At 37.7% G+C, this 13,302-nt stretch overlaps 1 protein-coding gene across 1 annotated transcript in view; it reads left to right on the top strand.

The window, feature by feature from the left end:
* Positions 1-13,302, top strand: part of LOC107185954 (lysine-specific demethylase 3B) — a 91,367-nt gene that overhangs the window by 38,517 nt on the left and 39,548 nt on the right. Inside the window, 1 exon segment of the mRNA XM_015573729.1 lies at positions 7,295-7,436. Within this exon segment, the coding sequence (XP_015429215.1) occupies positions 7,295-7,436 (142 nt within the window).

Below are 13,302 nucleotides of genomic sequence, written 5' to 3'. Positions count from 1 at the left end.
TGTTATGATATTTACTGAATTCGTCTTGAAATTTTCAAACAGATAGGCGTAAAAAATTATAGGTGTATTTGCAAAGAATTGAAGCTGACTGAAAAATCATGGACAAAAAATTTGCCATAATCACGTTAAAACTTGAAACCATGCTATACCTGATAAAAACATTCTCGATCGGACTGCTAATAACAGAGTAATCTCTACTGATCACGATTCGTGGTTCACCCTGTATAGAACATACAGTGGGTGAATAAAGTATTCGTACACCCTTTAAAACGGAAGAACTCTTTTAAAATTGGTCCAAATGACTTGAGTCTTTTTGTGAAGTTAGAGACATTAATTTACTAAATGATGTGAAAAGAAAATTTGAAAAAGTTGCAATTGGTCCGAATCGCGAAGACAATATTAAAGGTCGTGTTTTACAACTTTTTAATCGGAGGCTATAATGAAAATTTAATTGATACATATCGAAGATTTATGTTAGTTATATACATGTTGAAAATTTCATCAAAATCGGTTAACGTTGCTACGAGATACAAACGATTAAAAATGTTGAAAGTCGCAGTTTTTCCCGACTTTCGATCTACAACTGTAGTAAATCTAACAATTCCCACATCTTTTGATGTCTGTCGCTCGTTTCTGTATTAACCGATTTCAATGAAAGTTTCAATATGTACATAACTAACATAAATCTTCGACATGTATTTATTAAATTTTCATTATAGCCTCAGATCAAACAGTTGTAAAACACGACCTTCAATATTGTCTTCGCGATTCGGACCAATTGCAACTTTTACAAATTTTTCTTTTCACATCATTTAGTAAATTAATGTCTGTAACTCCACAAAAAAAGTCGTCATTTGGACCAATTTTAAAAGAGTTCTTCCGTTTTAAAGGGTGTACGAATACTTTTTACACTCACTGTATGCTCATATATGATGTTTTTTATTTACTTACATTAGTGCGTAGATTTACCCCCTGAAATATTGACATGCATGTATGAATCACCCTGTATATATTCTCACGAAAACAGTGTAGGCATCTGATGAGACTCTTCGTCATTGAGCACGCGCGTGCAAGGGAACGCTATCCATTCGGGCAGCTGGGAAACGAGCAAAACAAAAGAGGGCCGTCAAGCAAGGATGCGTAAGGCCTTTTTTGGCGATACGCTCGGTGTATGTCGCGCTAGAAGCCGGGGGACTCGGTCTTCTGGTCAGGCCAGTTCCGAGGAGATCGGATTTTTCAAAGGTTGCCCGCACACCCCCCGAGAACCTGTCCTGCGTTCCCATACCGTAGACTGGTTTATCGACCATCGCCACCGCGCGCTGCCTCCTCTTCTGGACTGCTCGATTTCTGAGCATCGTACCAAAAAAGAGACACGCGGGTAGAAGGAATTCCTGTCCTGTCGGCCTTCGGCCATCCCACTTCGCGCCCCGTCGATTAACCTGTCTGAACGAAGGAACAATTTCACCAGATCGATTAGAATTAGAATTCTACCCGGTACAGTAAATCTTCGATTAGTGTTCGAAGGCCCCTCGGCAGTGAAAATTAAATATTTCGTAAACTACTGGCGATATGTGCCTACTTATTACGTTGATAGTAATATATAAATATGAAATTTTATGAAATTCTTTATTCTACTGCATTTTGCATATTAAAATTTTCTACAAATGCATAAACATCCGCAATCTAGTAATATCAGTTGCAGAAGATCTGAGATAATGTAATATTATAAGTAGACTGCGGATTTTTATTGCAAAATGAACTTTTCTAAAATAATTTGTAAAGACAGGAACCAATGTAGGAATTTAGTTTTCCTCTTAACACTTTGACTGCCACGTCACCCAAATACGGGTGACACGTACATTGCAAAGAAGCTGGATTATTTAAATATCGTCATCAAATTTTTGCGTAAAATGAAGATCATAATAGAATTTAAAACAAGACCAACAGCCTTTATCAGCTACATGCACATATTTTCGACGATTTATGACTTAAAAAACGGGATAAAGTGTGTCTGGCTACATAAGGCAATTTTCACTGTGGCAGTCAAAGTATTAAGTGTCTTATTAGGTTCAAAATCAAGTAGGAAACTCGTTGAATCCAATGAAACTTCTGTCTTTTATTGTATTTTACAGACCCCTATAGGCTGTAAATGCATAAAATCGGCAATCTAATTACAACATATTTTCATCATCGTTATAACGGAGTGTATTGACAAGTCACTTCGACTTGTTTGCTAATACCATAAACGAAAGACGCATTCGGTGACTAAGTGTACAACAACAAGAAAAACGTGGCCGTACGGCCAACTCGAATGAGTATCAAGAAAGTCATTAATGTTTCGTTCCGGTCGTAGCAGTTTTTCCGCGTGGACGGTCAGCCGCGTCATTTGTATGGAAAGCAGGTTCCCGGTGTTTCGCCGCGGCGTTAATAAACATCGAGCAGCCATGTTTAAATTAACATCACCGGCGATCGCTTCGTTACACGTGCAATCGTTTTTGCCACGTCGGCCGTTCGCGGTCGGAACGCCTGGCGGAATAGAGGGGAAGGAGGTGGGGGGGGGGGGGCTTTGCCCATAAAATTAAAAGTTTTCCAACGAGAAAATCCGCGCGTTTCCACCGTACGTGCCGGGAAATTCGAGGAAAACAGTCGCTTTTGATTTATGCATAACCGTGGCGAAACACCGTGAGGAAGAGGAAATCGTATTAAAGGATAATCACGTCGGGAAAATCCTTCCTGGACCCTTTCAAGTGAATCTCTATTCGAAAGATTCCTGGAAATTTCTGTGTATTTATATTCGATTTCCTGCAGGGGATTATACAATTCCAAATTCATTTTGTGTACATTGAGTTTGTCTTGTTCCGAATTACTCGGTCGTAATAATAAACAAAAATATTATTTCCTTTGGTGTTGATCAATCCCAGGTGACCCTCGTTACTCGAGGATCGATTGAATCTTTTTCACTTCACGACTTTTTTACACACAACGGCAAGAGAGAGAGAGAGAGAGAGAGAGAGAGAGAGAGAGAGAGAGAGAGAGAGACAGAGGGAGAAAAAAGAACCGATTTGCCACGGTTCAGGAAATCTCGAGCGATAAAACAAAAAACGTGGAGCTTTCACCGAATAAAACGCCTGCGAGAAATCCTCGGACACACACACAGACGGGAGGGACTATCATTCGCGGGTAAACGTTGCAAAACACGGAGCCGATTTATGCAGCGCTCGGCCCCCGACTGAATAAGTCAGCCCTCGTTTCAGAGATGCAAATCGCACCTCGGATGCAGAAACTGGTTGTTCCGGTACACGTCGTAGCTTAATAATAAGCTCCGCTCATTCTCGGAACGGCGGTTATATGTGCACCTACATACTGACGGGCAGGTCTTCTCCAGGGATCTTCTGGAACAACGATCGAATCGGTTCGTTTCTCGATTCCCCGCGGATCCTCCTCGATGTACATGCGCACATACAGCGCGTTTTCTTGCAAAGACCGCTCGAAATGATTATAATAGTTATTACTATTAAAATGTACATAATTCATATTTATATAAAATGTACATAATTCGTTTATAAATAAATATTATTATATTTATTTATAAACGAATTATGAACATTTTGGTAGAATATACAGTGATCCTTCGATAAATGCGACACGAACAACGGCGTTATTCCCATCAATAAAAACAGAGTAAACAGAAGCTAAGCAGTGGCTCGACTTCGGGCAAAGAACTAATTTATGAAAACCTTTCTGCCTTACGACGAATGCTCCAAAGTGGATCCGGTATGTTGCACTCATCGAGACATTACTGTACATGGAAGTGTAAACAAACGAAATTTCAGATATACAATTATGCGTAAACATAAACCAGTTTAAAAAGACTTAGAGTAAGTGTACAGAAAGTTTAACGAAATTAAAAGAACCGTGAAAAACGAACAAATTTACAAATGTATTAACAAGAAGATTTCTATGTTTGTAATAAAAGAAATATCATTTGAGGAGTCTGGAATCTAATTTTCAGGATAAAATTTTGCTAGAGCGTGTCTGTTTGTTATTGATAATTTCTACATACAGTAAATTCTCGATAAATGATCGGGAAGATCTCTACGTTAAATGCTTCTGCGTCAATCCCACTACTGCTTCTAATCTTTGTAGGCAAAATACGAAAACGAGCCACCGAGGCTTGGCCTGAAATTTACGAGGTGTAGAAATAGTGTCCCTCTACGATAATTGTTCCAAAGCAGTCCCGAGTTTCGAACATTAATCGAAGATTTGCTGTATATTGTGGACACGAATATACATGTGCGACAGATCGATTTCCAAAAATAAATTTTCCTTTGTGTGTGTGTGTCCTCTGTTCTCTCCAAAAGATTTTCTTCAACGTATAGATTCTCTCAATTTCCACGAGTATCGTTACGGACCCAGTTCCTGATCACATTATCTACCGATTGCTATTTAATAGGTTCAGTAAATCCAACGATCAGCAACCAAGGGACTATTAATTAACATTTCAATCATAGTAGCAAATTGAAAAGAATATATTATTTCTATGCCAACATTGAATATGTACTAAATTAAATTGTATAATACAATAATATACACAATATATAAGACAATGTGGCATAATACATCATAAAATAAAATCTGTAGTAAATTAAAGGCCAACATAAATTCCGTGAAAAGCACCACTGTAATTTCAGTAATGGTAAAACTGTAATCCGTCATTTTGACGGATTTGGTAGTCCCAGTGTTAATTCGCCTGCTTTCCGTCGAGGATCACAATCCAGTTCGTGACGGCTGGGAGAACAAACGGGAACACGATACAAGATAACCAATTCACGCACCTCGAAGCAAACAATAGCGTGGTGTCCACGGAGAGAGCGAGAAAGATTTCGCCCCGCGAATAGTAAACATATATTTCTCAGCTGTTCGAGGAACTCGGGTGCTATTTTCCATTTTTTAATTGGGAAATACGGGGTTTTCTCTCGCCTGGCACCGAAACGGACGGCTGGATCGTAATACAAGGCGCGCACACGTACAGTGCCGCACAAAAGTATTCGTACATCCTTTAAAACGGAATAACTTTTTTAAAATTGGTCCAAATGACTTCAATTTTTTTGCGAAGTTAGGGATATTAGTTTACTAAATGATATGTAAAATAAAAATGGAAAAAGTTGCAATTCTTCGAAATTGCGAAGAAAATAGTTTACTATACTTTTTTACAACTTTTTAATCTGAAGCTGTAATGAAAATTTAATAAACACATGTCGAAGATTTATGTTATATACATACTGAAACTCATTGAAATCAGTCGATACAGAAACGAGCGACAAAGACGTAAGTATTGTTAGATGTATTACAGTTGTAGATCGAATGTCGGAAAAACTGTGATTTTCAACATCTTTAATCGTTTGTATCTCATAGCAACGTTAACCAATTTTCATGAAATTTTCAATATGTATATATAACTAACATAAATCTTTAATATGTATTTATTAAATTTTCATTATAGCCTCAGATTAAAAAGTTGTAAAAAACGACCTTTTCTATTTTCTTCGCGATTCCGACCAATTGCAACTATTCAACTTTTTTTTTTACCCGTCATTTATTAAACTGATGTCCCTAACTTCGCAAAAGAACTCGAGTCATTTGGACGAATTTTAAAAAAAGTTGTTCCATTTTAAAGGGTGTACGAATACTTTTGTCCGGTACTGTATATGTGTTTATCGCGCGCGAATCCGAACGCGTGCATTGTAAAGTCCGCCGACCGAGAACCGAGATAAACACGCGCGTTGCGCACGTAACAGTATAAATAACTTGCGCAAGCATTAATGAATGCTTATCTGGCCGAGTCCGTTAAAAAAAAAAAAGAAAGAAAAAAGTCACGATATGGTATACGGGTAAACCAACGTCTGACGTTATTATCGCTTGGGGGCTCTTTTTATCTGCGCCGGTTGGAGGAGGGCGGTCTTATCGAAATGTATGTACAAAAGACTTTCCTGAGATTTCCTCGAACCGAGGTCCCTCTCGACAAAGAGGCGGCGGGAATTCGATTCGAATAGAAAACGATAATTGAAAACACACTACGGGGAAAAAGGTTTATCGCGATCGAATAATTACATTGACACGCGTGAAGATTCCAATACTGATACAATATGTATTTATACGTTGTCGAGGGCACGATAGCTGTTTGTGTTTGTCGAGGGGCAATGTTACAAACGTGACAGTTGTTGTTTCTCCATTACACGTATTTACTTGGTGCTGAAATTGTATTTATGCACGAAATTGAACGCTGATTATTTGGAAGATTTGAAACCATGGATCTGGGTTGATCCATTGTTATCGCCTAATTATCTGTTTGAATAGGGTAAGGGGCCCAAATCCCCCCCCCTCCCTCCCACTGCCTTCTTAAAGTTTTTTGGACATTCAATTGGTAGAACATCCTTTTCTGTTAGAGAATTTCTTAGTAAATATTTAACCTGTTAATCGGGGAATTGACTTTTGTTCAACTCATTTTAGAATGGGCACTTTTTTCTTCGCAGTGAGAAGTTGTATTATCACGCCTAAAGTAATAAAAGAAAATCGCTTTTTACTTATAATATATAAATCAATCTTAAAATATATAAATCAAATATTCTCAATGTACAAAGAATTAATTAAAAAAATTTTAATAATTATTTTATTCGTCGTCACTATCGAGCAATTCGTAAATATTTTCTTCCTCAAGATAACTTTTAGCCATATTTTGAAAAAAAAAGAAATCACTCAAATATGCAAATTATTAGTAAATCACACCATGCAAATTATTATTAAAATGTAAAGTACTCGAATTCACACGACAGAATGTACAACGTGCATTTTATAAAAAAACGTTATAATGCCGTTTCAAACTAAACTGCAGATTCGAAGTGTTCCCATATGGCGTACAATTAAAAATGTCGAAAAAGTCATCTCCATTGAAGTTCTTTCTGGTATGACGAAGTATTTCGTCATACCTGATTAACAAGTGAATGACCATTTCCTAATAATGCTTCAATAAAAGAAAACCTAAACGTACACATACGTTAAGTGAAATTCGGGGCCCTTACGCTATGAACGTATTCTGTCGAGGGGTCAATAAAAAAATTTCCGTATAAAAAATGTTCATTTCGGAACAAGTAACATTAAAAAACTGTCGCATAAAAACGAGAACCACGTCGAAAGAGGTACGAAGTGGCCCGAACGAGGGTTGAGATGCCGCGCGCATTCTCACTCTACGAATGGAAGCCCATGTGTAACCTTGAAACTTTTGTCTGCGTTGCAGGGAACGACGAGAAGCGGAAGTCCGGCTGGAGCGCGAGAAAAGGGAAGCCAAGATGGAAAGGGAGAGGCTCGAGAAGCAGAGGGCCGCCGAGCAGGCAGTTCACAAGCACTTCGAGGAGTCCCTTAGGCTGGCACACCAAAAGGTTAGTCAGCCTTTACTGCCTGTTTTTCTCCGGGCGCGCGTGTTTTTAATGACCTCCGGCCTTCTCTCTTTCTCCGCGCCCCGGGGGAACGGCGTGTCCGACAGATGCTCGACAAAAATTCACGGGAATTATACTCGCCCCACCTCCCCACCCCTTCGCCCCTTTAACCGACGAACAGCATCGTTGAGAGGGAGGGGGGGCGGTGACTTCTCGTTTTTCGAGCTCGAGAATCTCTGTGTTCCCCTGTTCCCTCGTTTCGATCGAATCGATCTTCGAATCCTAACGAAATTACCAGTTTGCCAGGTAGAAGATACACAATCGATTCCTGTGTGTACGTGGATGATCGGTGGTGATTTTCGTGTATTTATGGTGAATCTGAATCCTTGGAAACCACGATCGAATGGATTTTGTAATGGTACTAATATTATCATGCTGTTCCATTATTTCAATTATTATGGTGTAGGGTGTTTTTGGAAATGTAATACATTCAAGGTCGATGGTTATAGAAGCATTATAGGAGTAATTAAATTAGTAGGGAACAATTTAACAATTAGTTTATTTTAATTAAGTCAGTAGGGAATAATTCAATTATTTTATTTTAATTAAATCAGTAAGGAATAATTTAATTAAAACCCTATTTATGGTGAATCTGAATCCTTGGAAAGCATGATCGAATGGATTTTTTAATTACACTAATATTATCATGCTGTTCCATTATTTCAATTATTATAGTGTAGGGTGTTTTTGGAAATGTAATACATTCAAGGTCGATGGTTATAGAAGCATTATAGGAGTATTTATAGTGAATCTGAATCCTTGGAAATCACGATCGAATAGAATTTGTAATGGTACTAATATTATCCTGCAATTCTATTATTTCAAATATTCCCGTGTGGAGTGCTTTCGAAGTGTAATACATTCAACGTAGGTCGTTATGGAATGATTATAGAAGTATTTATGGTGAATCTTGGAACCACGCGCCTTCGTACTAATATTATCCTACAATTTCATTGTTTCAAATATTTCCGTGTGGAGTGTTTTCGAAGTGTAATACATTCAACGTAGGTCGTTATGGAATCATTATAGAATTATTTATGGTGAATCTGCGTCCTTGGAAGTCACGATCGAATAAATTTGTAATGGGGCTAATATTATCCTGCAGTTCTATTATTTCAAATATTCCCGTGTGGAGTGTTTCAGAAGTGGAATCCATTCAACGTAGGTCGTTATGGAATGATTATAGAAGTATTTATGGTAAATCTTGGAACCACGTCCTTCGTACTAATATTATCCTACAATTTCATTGTTTCAAATATTTCCGTGTGGAGTGTTTTCGAAGTGTAATACATTCAAGGTCGATCGTTATGGAATCATTATAGAACAATTTTTTGGGGTATTGACCGAGGGTTTAATAGCAAGTAACCCCGAATCTGTTCCCAAGGGGAAATCCACCCGTCCCCAGTCTGATGTCCCTGGGATCGTTGCTGTTCAATTCCTATCCGGCAGCCGAGTTTTCCGGGAAATTGTCTTTGGGGTGGAGCGTAGGGGATTCGATTAAAGTCGCTCGATGGGAATAAAATACGGTGGTGAGGGGCGGAAAGGAAACTCTGCGTTCGTTTCGAAATTGCCACAATTCGATTATAAAATTGACGAGTCCTGTTAAAAATTTTCCCAAAGCTTTTCTATATCCACTATATATATATATATTTCATCGTGTGGTGACAGATTCGACAATACATTATAATACATTTCGCAACTGTTTGTGCAAAAATACACCATTTTCGAAAGGGCGAACGTGACCAGTGAAACCGCCGTTTTACTCCAAGTAAAGATGTAATACGGACCGACGAGAAATCGTTTCGAACCCTTCATACGGAATAATTCATACGTTCCCCTAGCACCAGAGAGAGTGTCTGCCGCTGTTTCGTAGAAAGGCAAGCATTTATCCAGGGAAACCACAACCACCGTTTCCGGGAAACATAGAAATTCCCTTTGCGCGAATTTTCGCGAGAACTCTGCACGGACCCGGTTGAAAATTCAGGAAAGTTTCCGAAGCTGGAATCGTGGCCTTTATTAACCCTTTGAGACCTGAATTTTCATTTAGGATAAAAAAAAATATTTGAATACACATTTTAACTCAGTAGACTGTTTAGATTATATTTCGTTTAAGCACTTTTATTATGTAAGTATCTCATCATACTTAAGAGAGCGCAAATGAGGCAAGACACATCACACAGCGCTTTATAACACTTAATAATAACCTATTAACGATTGAAACTGACGAAGGAATGTGGAAAATTGCCCTACTTTCAGGTTCCTGTTGTTACTGCACAGTATGTAATCAATATTATTCAATTCTAAATTGACTAGACATGAAAAAATTCAAATTTATAAAAAACATATATACCTGCAACATTCTTGCACCTGAGGCTTTCTATGAAATTGTTAGAAACCTCGTGTACCGAAATGTGACCAGCAGATTTGAAACGGTTAACACATCTAGTAAAATTATAATAATAATAATAATAATAGTTTATTGAGACGGGCGTACATTCGCCCAATATACATTCATACAATAGAAAACACTTATTGTAATAGAATTAAACTTAATAATATTTAACGTTGAAATTAAAGAAAAGAAAAGAACAAGAGAGAAAGAAAATAGAAGTAGAAGTAATAAATACTTAATACACATACAGGCTAATACACATTTACACAGTAATATACTGCTGCAGTAAAAGTAAATTGAAAATTGTCACTGTAGGTGTTAATGTACAAGGTTGAGAGATACACCTTACAAACCTAAAGTTCTTAATTACATCGGATTCCCTCGTAAAGTCTTTGCCCCGCTCGAGTTCGCGAAACATTGCGAGTGTTTCGTGGAAATATACGATGTCTTCGTTAGAAAGGAAGCATATCATCAGGAAAGAAAATATCGCCAATTGGTTTCGATCGAAGCTCTCCCTCCCCTATTTGAAATTCTAACTGACAGAAGGTTGAGGTCGTGTCTTCTCTATCTGGAACGTCGATCATCCCGTTCGAATAACAAATAAACACTCGGCCGACCGATATTGGTTGAAAGCAAAACGAAAGCAGGCTAACGTTGGTCGATCAACGGGGGCCCACCCTCGTACCGAGAAAAGAGGGATAATCCAAGAGAGAGACGAAGGAAGGGAAAACGAGTTCTCTCCCCAGGGCTCGAGGGTCTCCTCCGTTCCCTGGGAGAGAAGGGTGGTTCCCAGAGCAGATACGGGCAGTAGGGACTCGATGTGGATGCTGGAAGAGTGGAAGAAAGAGAGAGAAAGAGTGATGGTGGGGGGCAGAGGCAATCAATGCATTCCAGCACCTGCCTTTTGTGCGTGTTACAGCCCTGACAGTCACCGAAAACCTGTCCCGCACTTCTGTGTATACTTGGCTGCCTGGCCGGTTGGACCCTCAGGGTCTCTCATTTTATCGCTGATCCTTCCCAACGGTGGCCATTTGATTCTTGTTCGAGATCGAACTAGGGATGTGGGATGTTCGTAAAGCATCGATGTTAATATCGTTAACTGAATGTCGATAATTGTTGAACTTAAATCCTCGATTTTCGACAGTGGTCTTACTACGAAGCGTAAAATAAAAAAACCAGGACAACGAATTAGCAACATTAAGATTGCAAAAGTGTTTATTAACAAATTATTATGTTACTATAAATGTATTACCACAATTCTTATCCGAACGAAAGTATAAAATTATCGAATCGTGGTAATATATTGTTATTAATATGATAATATATTATTATTATGTCTTGTGTTATTATATCTTGTATTATTATAATATTGTTGCAAAAATATTAAAATTTTGTATCAACATATCGTAAAAAAAAAGCACTTTGGAAACTAGTTTTTCTTTTAGTCTGTTTCTTTGGTGAGAAACTTCAACTATAAATAGAGAACTATTAATCCTGCTTTGGAAAATAGTCTTTCAGGTGCTGACGCAATTGTTAGCACAAGAAAAATAATTAATGGCAGTTTTATGAATACGTAGAATCGCCAATGATATGCTAGGACCAAATCAAACATCGATGTCTAGCCCCCTATAATCGATATTTCATAAACATAATGAAGTTCATTATCGATATTGATACATCGATGTTTAGTTCGACCTTTAAATTATTTTTAAAAAATGTAATTTAATGATAATGGGGTCAATTGACCCTTGGTACATAGGACGCAAGTATAGTGTCCTTTAACACCACCTCTATCAGCACAATTCTCGTGACATCACTCTTCGCAGACATTGCACTGTATCCAATCTTCTTTGATTTTTTCTGGACCCCATGAACCTTGATTGATCTTTCTAATGTACTTACGAACAATCTGTATATAAATAATTATCATATTCATAATCATAAAAATATTCAAAAAAAGAAAAAGAGTCATCCGATACATAAGGACTTTAAATTGAATATGATACATAGAAGAATTATGATATAATAATCTAAAGTATATAAAATATTAAATTTGGACATCGTACAAACTAATAATAATGAACACATTTGAATGTTCAAGCTTACTTTCTTATTTTAAATACGAAATTCCAGATTACGTATCTTAAAATTCCATCAAAATTATAACGTTCGCACGCGTTCGTCGCAATAGCAACAAATGCCAGCACTAAACAAGTACGTAAAACAATTGATGGGTTATTGGATTGGGTCTGGGTGACAAGGATAACGCAATATAAACAATCGAAATTTTCATTTCCATGAGAATATCAAAAATATGGACTGAATTCTTATTTTGTTTTACGAAATCTTTGTAGAATCAGATTTTTCGCTTTCTTTAATTATCAGACTGAAATGAAACTCTAATAAAGCTCCTTGTATTCGTTTGTAATTCAAAAGACGACGCGTTAATAATGCAACGGGGTCGTAATCTTCAATCTTCCGCTCGTGTTTCTACACGTCGGTTCCGATACAAGAATCGTGTTCGACCTTGGAAACAATTCACGATTGTTCTCCGCGACAGAGATCCAGAGGATCCGAGAGATCACACTGAGTCGTTACGAGCCCCTCTCGATGACATGGAATTTTTCTCTGTGGCGTTTCCATGCGATCTTACGCAATCCGTACACACGGCTGATCTGAAACGCGAAGCTTCCTACAGTCTGTTTTATCAGAACGTGGGACCCGTATCACTTGGATCGGACGTTGTGTAATCTCTCGTCGTCTCCCTGTGTCGAGCGACCAATTTGACAGTGTCGAAAAACGCGTTACATTTCGCGGACTCGTCTCCTACGTGCTGGAATTAAAACAGCGATTACTTTTGATGAACGATCACGTGTCACAGGTGCGTGATATTTTCTCCTAAAAGGTCATATACGTTTCTGGGCACTGAAAAGTGGTTGATGTTTTGTGAAGTGATTGAGGAAAAACTACAATGCGTGGCGTAAATGTAAAATGATCATAAAATTTTCAATTCTTATGTATTGTGGTTAAAATCAAAACGAACTATGCTATGTCTGAAATCGTGTTGAGAAATAATGTTTCTCCAGAATAGGATATTGGGAAAAAATGATTCGTTTTTATTTTGACCATAATACGTAAGGATTGAAAATTTTAGGGTGGTTTTATTGTTGCTCCACGCGGTGTATTGGGCTGTTTGGATTAATTCTTTTTAGTTTCTTTAGCAAAATTTCGGTTGGTTTTTAATTTACTATACAGTTTATGTTATAACCTCTATTCTGCTAGATTTTATTGTACATAAGCTACATTACTATATTATACTAATTTAATTTAGCATACATTCAGTGCTGATAGTTTTCGTATTAAATATTTCTGGTACCGATTTTGAAAGCTGTGTGTCGAGTTAAACCAGAGTTGGGC

Source organism: Dufourea novaeangliae, unplaced genomic scaffold (assembly GCF_001272555.1).
Source record: "Dufourea novaeangliae isolate 0120121106 unplaced genomic scaffold, ASM127255v1 scaffold54, whole genome shotgun sequence".
NCBI lineage: Eukaryota > Metazoa > Arthropoda > Insecta > Hymenoptera > Halictidae > Dufourea > Dufourea novaeangliae.
The sequence above is the reverse complement of the archived record's forward strand: the minus strand, read 5'-3'. Positions and strand labels throughout refer to the sequence as shown.